At 38.9% G+C, this 16663-nt stretch overlaps 1 protein-coding gene across 2 annotated transcripts in view; it reads left to right on the forward strand.

Annotated features, from left to right (window-relative positions):
* Positions 1-16663, forward strand: part of ANO3 (anoctamin 3) — a 154257-nt gene that overhangs the window by 123974 nt on the left and 13620 nt on the right. For both annotated transcript variants that reach the window (XM_036325673.1, XM_036325674.1), the window contains 7 exons: positions 2360-2396; positions 5363-5474; positions 6530-6587; positions 10684-10781; positions 14836-14969; positions 15665-15817; positions 16182-16329. In XM_036325673.1, coding sequence (XP_036181566.1) covers positions 2360-2396; positions 5363-5474; positions 6530-6587; positions 10684-10781; positions 14836-14969; positions 15665-15817; positions 16182-16329 — 740 coding nt within the window. The remainder of the gene's footprint in view (positions 1-2359; positions 2397-5362; positions 5475-6529; positions 6588-10683; positions 10782-14835; positions 14970-15664; positions 15818-16181; positions 16330-16663) is intronic.

The following is a 16663-nucleotide window of genomic DNA, read 5'->3' on the forward strand; positions in this document are numbered from 1 at the left end:
CTCTGGCCACTGGCATTGAAGTCCCATGAAAGAGTATTCTCTCTATATATACTAGTAAATGTGGTGGCCAGACAGTTAATACTGACCCTCCTTATTTTCTCTTTCCCTAAATACATATTCATTTCATATCTCTAGCGCGAGTGCTATCTCTATCTCTATCTCTATCTATCTCTCTATCTCTATCTCTATCTCTATCTCTATCTCTATCTCTATCTCTATCTCTATCTCTATCTCCTGTCAAAATGATTGCTGCCATGCACCATACAGTTGGATGTGTTCACATTATAGCTCTTCCTGCACTTTGTGACTTTGTGGTGGTTTCAGAGTTGACCAGTCACTCTGCATGGCCAGATTTAGTGAATCATCCTCATGCTGGTGTCAGCCAGCTAGCATCTGGGCCTTGGATGATGCAGGTTCCAAAGTGCCCCAGAAAGCTTCAGAAGAGTAATATTTCCAGAAGTGGATGAGCATCTTTTGTGATGCATAACATTCTTCCAAACATTTTTGTGCTCCCTTGGGGCATCAACTTCAGACATCGCCTTCCCAGGCCTGCAGACAGGTTCTATGTGCTAAGAATTAAAACAAAAATCTGAAATAGTTTATGTAACAAGACATAGCGCAGATGGAACAAGACAGCCATTGTGCAAATCCTGACTTTGTTACTTTACTTAGTAGTTTCATCTCAGGTAAGGAGCCTGATATTTGAAAACTTGGTTTCCTCTTCTGTAAAATGAGATCATTAGACCTATTTGATGAAATTTTTATAAGGACTAGCAAGTTATAGTATACATAAAGCACTGCTTGGTACCAGGCAGATACTCTAAATGGCAGATATTTAAATAAAATTTTCTTCCAAACCCAGGGAGGGCACTCAAATCAGTGCTAGAGGCACAATACCACTTAGGTAGTATTTATTGATTGACAAGTCTTATATTTTTGGAAACTCTTCTATAATCATTTGACTTGATAAATAGGGTGGGGGAAATAATATTTTGCAATCAGGTGCTCATGAATTCAAGCTAATCTTGTCCTAAAATTTACTTGTGTGTATACTTCAGAATAATAAAAAAACAAAGCACCTACACAAGAGATAGAGTGAGACTATTGTACTCAATATAAACTTTCAATCTCAACATAATACTTTAGATCATAGGACAAAGTAGGTTTGAATCATGACTACGATGAATAATCCACAATAGTTCTATTGAAAAAACAGGCAGGGGAAGTGAACAACTTTTAAAGTGTCCAGATACCTACCTTTTAATTTTGCATGACAACAAGCAGGGTTATTGAAATTTAAAGAATAATTTGTAGAATTACAGGGTTACATAGTAATATTTATATGGAAACACATATAGCCACAAACACATAATACCCTACTGTCTGTAGAAAATATACATTCCCAACTATATTTGCTTGGACTATTATAAAACACTAGAGGCCTGGGGTCCCTCAAGCCTGGATTATGAAAGGGCGCAGGCCAGGCCAAGGGACCCCACTGGTGCACAGTTGGGGCCAGGGAAGGACGCGGGAGGTTGGCCAGCCAGGGAGGGACCGTGGGAGGGCTCCAGGGCATGTCTGGCCCGTCCTGCTCAGTCCAGGTAGGCTGGACCCAAGCAGCAAGCTAACCTACCGTTTGGAGCATCTGCCCCCTGGTGGTCAGTGCACATCATAGTGAGCAGTTGAGCAGCCTTAGCATATCATTAGCATATTACGCTTTGATTGAATAGCCGACCGGACGACTGGACGTTTAGCATATTAAGCTTTTATTATATAGGATGTTTTCTTTCCTTGAGTCTGTATGAGTTGTGGACAGAGCATGTCAGGACAGGGAGAAGGTGGCAGAAGATGAAAAACGTTATAAAAATATGGTGTGCATGTGCCTGGCTAGCTTATAGATTAAACAGATTTGACTTATGAATCTTGTTTCAAATAACTACCAAACCAGTTTTGTTCTTTAGAAATGCAAATTTGCACACTGTCTTTGTCATGATTTGGAAAATGTTTTATCAATATAAAAGAAGTCAAGCTTCCACTTAGCCCCCCCCCCCCCAGTGTAGTAAAAAAGAAAGTACGTATAATTTGATAATCAAATCCCAGTCTCATTTCCTTTATTTATAAAATGGAAATAACAATAGCTAGCAAAAAAAGACTTTGTTATTTCAGAAATCATATATTTACAACACTTTTATATCACATGCATTGTGTGTGTATATGTAAAGCACTAGCCTAAAAGCATGCTTTTAGTTAATAAAAATGTAGATACTTTGTAGAATACACTTTAGATGTTTCTTTGATTATGTAAATACAGTCTTTTCTAAAGAAAACAATAATAGTAACTATTGTTCTCTTATTACAGGCTTATGAAAAAATTGCTTATCTTCTCACTAATTTAGGTAAGTCTATTTTTCTTCACTCCTTACTAGAAGAACAGTTTATTAGGGCCTATCAGCTTATAGTTGGTTTATGTACTTTAGTATTTTTAATATCAACTTTAGTTATATAATTGTCAATAAAAGTAAAAGAAGCACCATAAGATGTTGGACCATATTAAGTATAGAAAATCAGCAAATTTGGTTCTTCCTACATTGAAATGTTCTTCTCTTCTACCTTTTCAGTTCTTTGTTTTTCCACCCCAATATTATTTTTTCAAAATATTTTACAGCATGTACACTATTTATACATTTATTTATATATTGTTCATGTATACAATTTAAAGGCAAAATAATATTAAAAAATTTATAGTGAAAACCTGTCCTTTGCCACAATACCCATTTTTATTTTTTATGTCCCCAACAGATTACATTTTACCAATTTTATCAGTTTCTTTTGTATGCCCTACCCTAGTTCTAAATAACACACCTCTACTGACATTCTTGGATTTTTCTGCTTTAGACAGCTATTGCCTTCCAATTACAAAAACAACTTAGGTCACAGTGTTCCCTGCAGTGTCCTGTCTTCACATACTTCCCTATCCATCACCTGTATACACAACTGTTATTTCTCCTCCTTCCAAAGGAAGTACATATCAGCATTTTTAGCCAGGTTAGTTATTGATGTCCACATCATTGTGTCTATATTTCTGTTTTTCTATCTAAGTAAGGTTTGGTTAAAAAAAAAAAAAAAAAAAGCAAATTTTGCTTAATTTTCTACATATTTTCTTAAGTTATCCCAAACTTTCTGCCTCAACTCTAAATTCTCTCAAAATATACTAAAAAATATCAAGAATTCTACTCATTTTATTTTCTTCTTAGAGTTATCCTTCCTGAACCCACTGTCTGTTCCAGTCTCAATGGGTTACCCTCTAGGCTTGTGGTCAGCCACATCTACGCTTGCTTTCACCAGCGCTCTGGGAATTCCTTTACCTTTATTTTTCAGTTAGATACTATTTTCAGGATATTATATCGCCATCTGTCTTGGCTTTATTTCTTGCTCCCTGGAAAGAAAATTTCTTGAAACCTTGTATGTCAAAAAGTTATTTTGTTTTCTGTATTTTAGCTTGATGTTTGATCTCCAGTTTGGGGGACAGAATTTTTATTACAGAGATATTTGAGTAGCTATCTTTTATTATTTGAGAACTCACTAGATCACAGGCATTGTACTAAACACTTCTCGTTCATCATTTTGTTTTATTGTAACCATATATCTATGACAATAGGATCCTTATTTTATGGATTATGAAACAAGATAAATAAGTAGAATATAAATGTAGATGTGATACACTCCACTTGCTGGAGAAACTATATAACTCCATTGTAATATATTACTTCTGTAATGTAGTTACAAGGACAAGTGATAATAGAAGAAAATTGTATAGAGGGGACAACTGGGCCCTAGTTCATGCTCTAGAGCTAAATGATTATATTACTAGGACATTATGTGACTATGAGCAAGTTTTCTTCTCTCCCCATTCTTTCTCCTCCCACTCCCCTTCCTTCTCTTCCCTCTGTTTCGCCTCCTCTTTATGAAGCTCAATTTCCTCATTGGGAAAATGAGAATGAGAACAGATCCTATTTCATCATTGTAGATTGGCTGCCTGATACATGACAAGTGCTCAATAAATGGGAATAACATTTCATTATCTGAGCTAAAGTATCTTCAGCTGGGTAATGAAGCAATTAAACTGGATTGTCTCAAAGCATTCTTCCAGCTCTGATTACCTATATTCATTTTCTTTTAAAGAACTTATACCCAGGATGGCAGCAAATCTAAGGAAGTGGTTTAGGGTACCTTAATTAATAGTATGAAACAGAACAGTTATTTGTGATAAGAACCAGGAATACCATAATATATACTCCTGTGAGGAAATGTCAGCTCTCCTGAGTGCTGTCACAGTGCCCACCAACCAGTCACTCTGTGGATGCCGCATAGACCCTTCTATTTATGCAACCTACTCCCTTTGGGCTTGAAGTTCCCTGGGACCTAGTCCCTCTTTATTCTGTGATTGACTCTTGCCTACATTTCGGTGTATTTTATTTTTCTTAAATTAGATCCCATCTAATTTTCTACCTTTCTTGAATTCTTCAATTATATTACAATATATATATATGTATATATATATATACACACACACACATATATATGCGCATATATCTTCTATATCGCTTTCTTTTTGGGGAGGTAAGTCAGCTTTATATACATATACGTGTGTGTGTGTGTGTGTGTGTGTGTGTGTGTGTGTGTGTGTGTGTGTGTGTTTTCTGTCATTTATTTGGATACTGGGTAGGAGCAAAGGCTGTTCAGCTGCCATCTTCATCCAATCTCTCTCATTATCTTTTGTTTTGTTTTAAGAGTCCTAGAGCCATACCATGTGAGAGTTGACAGGGTTCTTGAAATTTAATGTGAATTTCTTATTTCATAGATGATAAAACTTATTGCAGAAAATATGAAGAGACCTGCCTGAGATGACCAGCAGTTGGGTGTAAAGCTGAGATAAGAACTCAGCTCTTCTGATGGGTGTAGCCCTCTTTTCTCTCTTTAAGTATTCACTAAGTCTGCAGGGGAAATATTCATCCTTTAAAGAACTCTATGGACAATTTAGCGAGACAGGGTGTAAGACTGATTTAATATTTATAGTTATTTCTAAATGACAGTAACAGAGAGAATCCTGAAAAACCTGTAGATATTAATATCAAGCATCATATTTTTGGAACTGTGGGAAAAGTCTGCAGATGATCTCATTGGTACTTTTCATCAGCTCTGTACAGCAAATATTGTCATTCACTTTTGACAGGCATTTTACTGAGTGCCTCACAGAACTAGCAAATGACTGAACCAGAACTTAAACATGGGCTTCTGATTCTGTGTCTGCATTTCTTGTCATTCACCTCATCTGTGTAAACAAACTCTATGTTCCTTTTAGAATATCCTCGAACAGAATCTGAATGGGAAAACAGTTTTGCCCTGAAGATGTTCCTCTTCCAGTTTGTTAATTTAAACAGTTCTATCTTCTATATCGCTTTCTTTTTGGGGAGGTAAGTCAGCTTTATATACATCATCTTTATAGAGTGAAAAAGACTCTCAACAGTTCCATTTCCAATTTGTTAACAAAGGCGGCACTTTCTGATCCCCAGCCATGGAAAACTGGGCTAACTAGTCTTCACATGTTTGAGTCAAAAGATTATAGAATAGTACTTCTGGCTGCCACAACCAATTAAAGCTGGCATAAAAGAATAAAACCTATATACCTACATGGGTTGAATTATGACTATCTTGTCATCAGTAATGTTTTTTTTTAATAAAATAAATTTTGAATAGCCCTAGGTTACAGCTCCTTAGTGTGGAAACTTCTTCTACCAATCATGTTAACATTTTTTTTTTCTATTTTTGCTGCAAAATATGGAAACAAATCATATTAAATTACTGGTTCTAGTTTGCCATATGATTAACACTCCAGCCAGTGCCATGGAAGCATACTGAAGCTAGAAACATTTTAAATTAGATTATTTAGCTCTTATGTTAATATTCTTTAACTCGGTCAACCAGACATTAACACTCTACAGCAGATGAAAGTGGAAAAATACATTCAGTTGGTTTCTCTGTACTTTCTCAACTCATTGGTATTGAATTCACACATCACTTTTCTTTTTTAAAAAATTTATTGTTTAAGGTATTACAAATAGTAGTACATATGTCTCCTTTTTCCCCCCCATGGACCTCCCCCCCGTCTCCCCTACCCCCCGGTACTTGCCCTCACCATCCCCCACTCCAGTGTCTTGCATCTATTGGTTGTGCTTATATGCATGCATACGCATCCTTCGGTTGATCTCTTACCCTCCCAACCCTCCCCTACCTTCCCCCTGTAGTTTGACAATCTGTTTGATGCTTTTTTGCCTCTATTTTTGTTCAACAGTTTATAATATTCTTATATTGTCAAGTACTTTGATGTGTAAGCTTGGCCTAAGTCAACCACTTAGGAACAAGTTGCACCAATGAACCTTTATGTCTACCCACAGATGCACTTGTGATGTATTAGATGTTCTTCAGTCAACCCACATAAATGCTAATGAATTAAAATGGCTTTTTACAGATTTGTAGGCCACCCAGGAAATTACAATAAACTTTTTAACCGGTGGAGGCTGGAGGAAGTAAGTAACCTTGTAAGGGTGGGTGTGGGGATATGCATGGATGTGGGCCAATGACTGTGGGAGGGATAGGAGAGAGAAGGTAGAAGGGATTACATTGAGGAAGCCTAAAACTTTCTAGGAACATATGCTTTATATTATAGAAAACTGGGCTCACATGCTAACCTTGTTACTTGTTAATTCTTTGCCCTTCATTTAACCTCGCTGAATATCTTTCTCCTTATCTGTAAATTGGTAATAGTAATACTTAGGTTGCAAAGCTGTTTATAGATAAGAAATAATTTATGTAACAGAATTAGCACAACCCCTGTGGTAGATACTCTATAAATTATAGTTGATATTTATCAATGTTCTTTCTCCATAGCTACCCAGGTACTGTTCTATTGGCCAATAGCAGACTAAGGCCATTCAAAAATCCCAGTTTTGGGGGAAACCCCCAAATCTAACCTGCAGTTTTCTTTCATAGCTCAGAAGAATGACTAAATCTGCTAAAAGGCTATCCAACTTATCCAATTTGGGAACTAATGCTTACTTTTTTCCAGGAGTGTCCAACTGAAGTTAGCAAGGATAGTGTGGGGAACGGAGTGGCTATAGGCAGGTAGATCTGTATGTTTGGTGCCACCAATAATTTTGTTTAATTAGATATTCTTATGAAATTATTAGAAGCCATTATTAATCTTTGAAAGTCCCAAGGAAATAATTATAATACTAGAGTCAGGAAAAATGTTTTATAGCTATCCAAGACATTTTCCAGTATATAATATGACAGATAGAGGCCATATTTTTCAACAAAGAATTATTTATTTTGGAAAAAAAATCTGTGCAATGAAAAATTTGGGTTTGTGATAAACCTTAAAAATCCTAGAAGTATAGATATAAAAAGTATATATAATGGAAGATAAGAACTGACCCTCTGAATTCAACTATACAAGCATTTATTGACACATACGATAATCAAGGCCTCTGCTGGGTAATATGGGGTATACAAATGAAGTTCCTTTCCTTTGATGTTAATAGTCTCGAAGAAAAGAGCATAACCATGATATGTAATAAATATTTTGTCTTTCAAGCCTGACAGTCTACATACTAATTCTTGCCCACCCAGATGCATGTTCTTAACTATTTCTGTCTCAGGTTTAGTCTTTTTAAAATTGTAACATTAATGGCTATTTTAGTAGTATTGGTGATAAGTGGATTACATTGGATCATGCATGTAAAGCCCCTGTCACAAATAATGGGGGTCATTATAAAGACAGAGAAAAAGTACTATACTACAATTTAGGATATTTCTGAATAGCTATTATAATCTCTCACATAAGACTTTATGTAAATCTACATAAAATGTTAATAATGGCTAACTTTTTATATTTTTTTAATTGATTTTTTTACAGAGAGGAAGGGAGAGGGATGGAGAGTTAGAAACATCGATGAGAGAGAAACATTGATCAGCTGCCTCCTGCACACCCCCTACTGGGGATGTGCCCGCAACCAAGATACATGCCCTTGACCAGAATCGAACCTGGGACCCTTCAGTCCTCAGGCCGACGTTCTGTCCACTGAGCCAAACCAGCTAGGGCAATAATGGCTAATTTTTATTTAGGACTTACTATATGCCAGCATATTCCAGCAATCATTTCCAAGTGTTCTATGTACATTAATCCATTTATTTCTCACAAAAATTCTATTACACTCATTTTACAGATGAGAAAACAGAAGCTTAGAGAAGCTATATAATTTGCCCCTAATGATAGAAACATTCTTCTCAATCGATGAAGGCTCCCAGCTTTCTTTGGTTTGTCCATGGTTATGGAATTTTGAGTGGTGTAATGGGAATGGAAGCCTGGATCTCCTGCATGCTCACTTACTCATTCTAAGTGTAGGCTTTTCTGAACCAGCCCCTCAAGGCAACAAACACATTTGGTAAACAGAATTCATCGTTAGCTTTATGTAAAAAAAGCAGTGGACTAGGGTACAATGAGACTAAGGCTTTCATTCCCACACTACCAGTCACCACTGCATGACCTTGGACAAGTTAATTTGCCTCTTTGAGACCGAAAAAATGAAGTTTCAGCTTACAACTGTGATCTGTGATCTGCTTCTGTAGTTTAGTAATTATTCTGCCTCAGACATTCTACCTACCCACTTATCGTATACATGTGGCAGAGTTCAGGGGGTCCTAAATTCATCCTAGAAAGAAAGGGCATGCTTGGGTGGGAAAATTGAGACTTTTTCACACAATAAAAATTACCACTGGCAAACCCTATCACTTGTTCAGATTAGGGAGTTTTAAATTACTGTGCTGAAACTGGAAAATCAGGCTCTTCCTGTCCTAATTATTTGTTCTCTTTGAAGTCCCACTGGTACCTATTTGATAGAAATAGAAACTGGATCAAAGCTGGAGAGTCTATCATCTTTATGAGCAGGACATGAACCCATTTCCAAAGAAACAGACTCATGTTTTTCTACCCAGATGCCTTCTATAGTGCATAGTCTTCAAGCATAACACATTGATTGCACTGTTCATTGTAATCACATTTTTGTTTGTGTGGGTTTCTAATGCTAATGTTTTTTAAGAGGTAAAATTTTCTTTTATTTTTTATTGAATTTATTGGGGTGACATTTATATAGGTTTCAAGTGTGCAATTCTATATAACCTGTATATTGAATTGTGTGTTCACCACCCAAAGTCAAATCTCCTTCCATCACCATTTATTCCCCTTTTACCCTTTTCTACCTAACCTTGCCCTCCTTTCTTTCTGATAAACACCATACTGTTTTCTGGGTCTATGGGTTTTTTGTGTGTTTTTTAATTTTGCTTAATCCATTCTTTTTTTTTTTCACCCAGTCAGTATCCATGAGTCTATTTCCATGAATTGTTTCTATTTTGTTAAGGCAGTACTACCCTGAATGTGCCCAATTTTGTCTAATGCTAACTTTTTGTTGAACATCTAAAAATGCAGAGTAACACAAGGAAAAATCTAGATCATACTGACAAACTATTTGGGGGCATGCTTTTATCACTTAAAAAGGTGTTCTAATATATTTAGATATTCCCTCATCTTGAGAATGGGCTAGACTTAGTGACTTACTTCTAAAGAAAAGATTATGGAAAAGAAAAAATGACTAACTTTACAGTAGAAACACCTGAAATACACTATTACATCAACCAAGTGATTAAGGTTAATAAAATATCACTAGTGACATCATGTGGAAATTATGTAGCTGCTAATGGGATTTGATGAAAATGGCACTTTACTTCTGTGATCTACCTTCATCCCTAAAATACATAACCACAGTCTCAACATATGAAAGCATTAGAAAAACCCAGATTGGGGGATTTTCCCGCAGGATACTACTCTAGCAGTCCTTAAAAGTATCAAGGAATAAAAAACTCATAAACTGTCTAGATCAGAGGAGACTGGGTAGACAGGACAAATAAATTCATTGTGTATCCTGGGTCAATAGGATATAAATGGAAAATTTAAGTCTAAATCAAGTCTAGAGTTTAGTTAATAGCAATGTACTAATGTTGTTGTCTTAGCTTTGACAAATATACCTTGATAGTATTAGGGGCAATGGAGGGAACTCTCTGTATCACCTTTACAAATTTTCTAGAAATTTAAAGTTCTCTAACATAAAAAAGTTATTTAAAAGGAATATGTTATAAGCATTTTCCATAGAATGAAATATTTGTCCATCTCCTGACTGTTAATAGATAGGTAGTATTCCAGAACATTTATTGAAGGTGATCATGCCTAACACAGAGCTTGACAGATAGTATGTGCTCATTAAGAGTTATATTTGATGTTATTGCTGTTATAATTTTGATTAAAATTCCATTATAGAGTGGGGGTGGGGGGTAATGGGGAGATAAGGACACATATGTAATACCTTAATCAATAAAGACATTAAAAAATAAGAGGTCCAAAAAAAATAAAATAAAATTCCAATATAAATCCTAAAAAACTCCCTTATCAAGTGTCCTCATCTTGAGATAGTTAGTGTGACCTGACCTAAGAATTTGCTTTACAATTTGAAGGTGGGGATGCTCAAGACAACTGAGAAAAGCAAGATCATTTCTGTTTTTGTTCTGTTTCAGTGTCATCCTAGTGGCTGTTTGATAGACCTCTGCCTCCAGATGGGTGTTATCATGTTTTTGAAGCAAATATGGAACAATTTCATGGAATTGGGATATCCGTGAGCACTTTATTTTTAAAATTGCCTTATATATAGTTACAAAGAAGATAGAGGTAGTGTGAATAGTTCTTAAGAATTTGGGCTTGGCAGTCAGATGAGGGTTCAGTTCTCGCTGTGCTTCTAACTAAATGTGTGACTGTGTGTATGTTAGTAAAATTTTATGAGCCTCAGTTTCTAGGTTTCTAAGGGGATCAACAGCTATAGCTACCTCAAAAACATTTGTAAGGACTAAAGAAATACGAATAGATATAGAGTAACTGGTACTCTGATCAACACATTAAGACACTTGTTATTCTTAAAACATTATTGATAGTACAGGTTCTTGAGGATAAAAATAACTTTCTGATTTATTTTGGTTATCAAAAGACCAAGACGGTTATTGTGTAATAGAGAATCTATTTCCACACATCCCTCCCTCAAAAAATGAGTAAAACAAAGATGAATTCATGGATTGATGAAGTTTATACACTTTGTTACACACACACACATATTAAAACAAGATTGATTGTGATAACATCAGATCAATACCATTTTTTTTTTGTCCTTTTAGGTTAGTTTTAACTGTCTGAATTGCTGACATGAAAGGATCCTGAATCCCCACTCTTACATCTACTAAATAGATTATCCTACAAATACAGTGAAACAGTGTATCTTAAACAATTTTGTATGTAAGCTTTGGGGAAATCAAGATTAGAAATAAGACTATTCTGAGGAATTTCCTCACGATGAGGGAAGAACTGATTAGCTGATAGATGTTATAAAAATAGTTTGAGATTAAACATCAAATTATACCATGATTCTTTCTCCCTGATGGCCCACAAATGGCATCAGGACATTTCTCAGCAGAGACCTTGGGGCTGGAGAGATGATATTATCCCTGAAATCAAGCATAAAGTATTGTATTAAATTCCAAGCAGTCCTAGAGCATGGTGTATGAAATTACCGAGACCTTCTTCCAATTCCTTCTTTGTCCCTTGCTAAAGACATAATTTATTTGACCTTACTAAAATGTTATTATTTTTATTTGTAAAACTAGAGGCCCAGTGCACGAATTCATGCACGGGTGGGGTCTGGCTGGCCTGGCCCCAATCAGGGCAGATTGGGGCTGGGCCTGTCAGGAGGAGGAGATGGCAGGAGGTTGGCTGGCCGGCCTGTCTGGATCAGGGCTGGATCAGGGCCCCAATCAGGGCAGTGTGGGCTAGGGGAAGGAGTTATGGGCAGCCCGAATGGGATGGATGAGGGGTGCTGATCAGGGGCCAGTGGCCTGGGGGAGGAGCCATGGGTGGTTGGCCAGCTGGCCCTGCCCCTGATCAGCGTGGGGGAGCTGATCAGGGGTGGGACCAGGTGGGGGGAGGGGCTTCAGGAGATTGGACAGCAGCCCCGCCCCCTGTTGGGGTGGAGGGGGCCCATCAGGGGTGTGGCTGGCTGCGGAGGGGCCGCAGGAGGTTGGCCAGCCAGCTCCACCCCCTATTGAGGTTGAGTGGCCATCAAGGGGCAGGGATGGCCAGGGGGAGGGCTGCAGACCAATTAGGGTGGTGGGGGCCCATCAGGGGCATGACCAGCCACAGGGAGGAGCTGCAGGAGGTTGGCCAGCCAGCCCTGCCCCCTATTGAGGTGGGGTGCCGATCAGGGATGGGGCTGTGGGCCCATTAGCGTGGTGGGGGTCCATTGGGGGCATGGCCAGCTGGGAAGAGGGACTGCAGGAGGTTGGCTGGCCAGCCCCGCCCCCTTTGGGGGTGACGGGATGCGATTAGGGGTGGGCCGGCTAGGGGGAGGAGCTGCGGGCCTATCGTGGTGGGGGAGGCTGATCAGGGGCATGGCTGGCTGGGGGGGGGGGAGGGAGGGGGTGTTTGGCTGACACCCCCTTTACAAATCTGAGAAATGAATTCAGACACACACACCAATTGCCTGTAAATTATCATTCACTATAGTAACAGAACGTTAATCACTAATGCCCAAACCCTTCACTTTATAAACTCAGAGAAGTGAAGTGACTTGCTAAAACTCACCATGTAATGATTGAAGGATAGGGAATGGAAACTGCATCTCTTGAAACTCTCTGTAGGTCTCATTATTTTTTTTTATGTGGAACATGCTTTTACTCATGTTCAGAAACCATAGCCCAGAAGATTTGGGGTTATGAGAAATGAAGGGCTCAGATGCAATCACAACAGGCAACATAGGATTCTAAGTATTTATATAGATAAGGTGTGGGAAGCAGTCATATAAACAAATGTTTGTCTAATCAATATCAGGAAGCATGTAAGTGTAGCTAAATATGTAGATGTTTATAGGATCTAGGAGAGTTCTGGAAGGCTGAGGCCTATTCTCTCATGCTAAACTTGAAAGATGAGACCATACAAATATCTTCAGTTCCCAGGAATGTTTAGTGTAGTCTCAGGGTAATTGATTCTAATCTATATAATAAAAACCCAGTGACCATTATGGCGGAATGTCCAGAACAACCAGTTGGCCAGTTGACCAGTCACTATGATTCACACTGACCACCAGGGGCCAGATGCTCAACACAGAAAGAGGGGGAGGGGGCACAGTGAGGCCTGGAGGCACATGCTATGGCCCAGGGAACCCAGGAACTGCAAGCGCAGAGCTTGCTTTCCAATAAAAATAAATAAATTGAAAAAAAGCAGCCTACACAGCCTGCCTGGAGGGAAAGGCCTCCCCAGGCCCCGCCAGGCCCAGCTGGTGCACCACAGGCTCACGGGGACTCACCGGTGACGTGCAGGAAGCATAGCCCCTCTGACTCTAAAGACTCTAAAGCCAGTCTCACTGACAGCTGCTCCCCCTCCATCTCCATGGCAGAGGAAGCGCTGCTGGACCTCCTCAACTCTGACTTCTAGCTTCTGGCTTCCTGCCCTCCCCTTCATATACTATGTGCGCTTGGGGGTGTGACTTCAGCCTTCCCAGCCAATAGCTCTGCAGCACAGCCAGAGAGTGGCAGGACACAGCCACCAGGGCTGGCTGGGCATTGATTTGGCTGCTGACTGACGTCCATGTGCAGTTACACTGTGTGTTTACATTTGTGACGAAGCAGGGCTGCCCACTCCTGCCGCTGGCCTCACCTTCTAGGCCAGCGGTTCTCAACCTGTGGGTCGCGACCCCTTTGGGGGTTGAGCGACCCTTTCACAGGGGTCGCCTAAATACATCCTGCATATCAGATATTTACATTACGATTTGTAACAGTAGCAAAATTACAGTTATGAAGTAGCAACGAAAATAATTTTATGGTTGGGGGTCACCACAACATGAGGAACTGTACTAAAGGGTCGCGGCATTAGGAAGGTTGAGAACCACTGTATCTAAGCTAAGAAAGACCCACTGATCTCCGTGTTTCTCCAACCGTCCAGGATCAAAACCTCTTAGGGATGAATAATCCCAGCAATGGCCCCAGCACACGCTCAGTATCACTGTCACAGGCATTCCCGTCATTGCAGCCCATTCCTCAGCCCGCAGTGCCCTGCTCCACCCACTGCCACTCCTCACCTGTCACCCCCTGAGGACCACCTTATGTTATCCTATCTGAAATGTGAGCAAGATCTCAAATGCCCCCCTGTCATAGCTCCCTTGCCCTACCTTTCTTCCTCTAAAAATACTGCATTTTAAAAATATATATTTGATTGATTTTTGAGAGGGAAATAGAAACATCAATGATAGAGAATCATTGAATGGCTGCCTCCTGCATGTTCCAAATTGGGGATCAAAACCTCGCCAGCCCTTTCCCCTATCCCTCCCCCGGCCAGCAGGACCCAGTGGTAGTGCAGCACCAAGGGAAGGGGGTGGCAGGTCGCCAAGGGCAACATCAGCATCTGGCATCTGTTCCTTCTACACCCAGTCCAGCGACCATCACCTCCTCTTCCAACCCAGCCAGGGCCTTCAGGCCCCTATCAGCCTGGCCCTAATCAGCCCTGATTGCCCACCAGGCCTAGGGACCCCACCCATGCAAGAATTTCATGCACCAGGCCTCTAGTATACTATAAATTGCTCACCAAATACTTAAAAAAGAGCTCAAAAGTCCTTTGTCTGCTCTGTGGTGTAGGTTGATCCAGAACTGGTGGTCACGACATAAAATCAGGCGGGGAATACAAGATGCTTCTATACCTCAGTGGGAAAATGATTGGAATCTGCAGCCCATGAATATTCACGGACTAATGGATGAATACTTAGAAATGGGTAAGGAGAGAACCTTCTGCAGAGCTATTTGACCTTCTGATACTAGTTTTCTATTTCATGCAGGCTTTTTCAAGAGAGAAAGCCATCTCTCCTTTCTAACCCAGCATTCTAAAGGACATCTGCAACTTTATCTCAACAGAGCTAGAGAAGATATGAAAGTAGTGCCCTTGGAAGTCTACCACATGTTGTCCTCGTAACATTTGCCAGCCATAATATTTAACAAAAATGAAGATTCATAGTAAATCACCTAGCTTTTGAGCACATAGTTTAAAGGAGCATTTACTTTTTTTCTGCCCTTCAGTTTTCTCATCTATACAAAGAGAGGGCAAGATTAGGTCTTTTGGGTCCCTTCTAGAGCTAAGCATTTTTCAAGGCCTCTTTGATTTCTGCTTCTTTTGTCTTTACTCCTTCTTCATGCTGCATGGTATAAAGGTGAAAAGAACATAGACTTCCAGTCTACTGAGGTCTGAATTTTAATGCAGGTTTTAACATTTTTTAGCTATCTACCCTTTATCAAGTTTACTGAACGCATATGAGGTTTAGTTTTCTCAACTCTAAAGTGGTGTAAACATATTTATCTTGTAGAGATATTGAAAAGGTTAAGGGCAATTTATGTAAATCACTTAATATTGCACAATGAAGGAATTCAATAAATGACACTACATTACTAATTTTCTAATGTTCTCCCTTTACAGTTTTGCAATTTGGTTTTACCACCATATTTGTTGCGGCTTTTCCTCTGGCCCCTCTTTTGGCTTTGTTAAACAACATCATTGAAATCAGGCTGGATGCATACAAATTTGTCACCCAGTGGCGGAGGCCTCTGCCGGCCAGAGCAACTGACATAGGTAAAGGCAAAACCCATAGTGAATACATATATTTCCTACTTTACCTAATGATGTAGAACTTGAAGATTTTTGTTTATTAGTATTACTTCAGTAAGTTCTAATTAGGCTTTGAAGCAACTGTCATGCCTCATTTTATAGGCAAGATCCAATTCCTAATGATATTTTAATTTTAAATCTTTCAAGATGGGAGTCTACCTTCCCTCTGTGGCAAAGCATTCAATAGTTGTTTAATCTGCAGTGAAATACTATACCCAGAAATTAAATAATAGATTGAGCTCTGATTCCAACATAAATAAAACACTCTTTTCAAAGATTTTTATTTTTATTTTACTTTATTCACTATCTTTAATCTTTCTCCTACTAGGTATCTGGTATGGAATTCTTGAAGGAATTGGTATACTGGCTGTGATCACCAATGCATTTGTAATTGCTATCACATCTGATTACATCCCACGTTTTGTCTATGAATACAAATATGGCCCCTGTGCAGGTCATTTTGAATATGGTGAAAAGTAAGATTGAAACTTACGCATTCTTCTAATATATTTTATGTTCGCAATTAAAATGGGAACTTATTGGGAAGTTTTGTTCTGTGACCATTAAGGGCAATGTTTCTGACCATTGCAGTTATAATGTGTTTATTAGATGAAATCAAGTGGGATAAAAAGAACAACTCTTTTACAGCACATAACTTTAGCATCTCTGTGTTTTTCACTTGTAAATGTATCACACATCAAAATATTGCTTTAAAGTGTTAGAGTGTATTTAGAAGTCAAATTTAGAACTGGAAGAGACCTTATAAATCATCCAGTGCAATGTTCGACTGTGTGGATGGGGAAATTGTGA

This window comes from Myotis myotis, unplaced genomic scaffold, assembly GCF_014108235.1.
Source record: "Myotis myotis isolate mMyoMyo1 unplaced genomic scaffold, mMyoMyo1.p scaffold_m19_p_10, whole genome shotgun sequence".
Lineage (NCBI taxonomy): Eukaryota > Metazoa > Chordata > Mammalia > Chiroptera > Vespertilionidae > Myotis > Myotis myotis.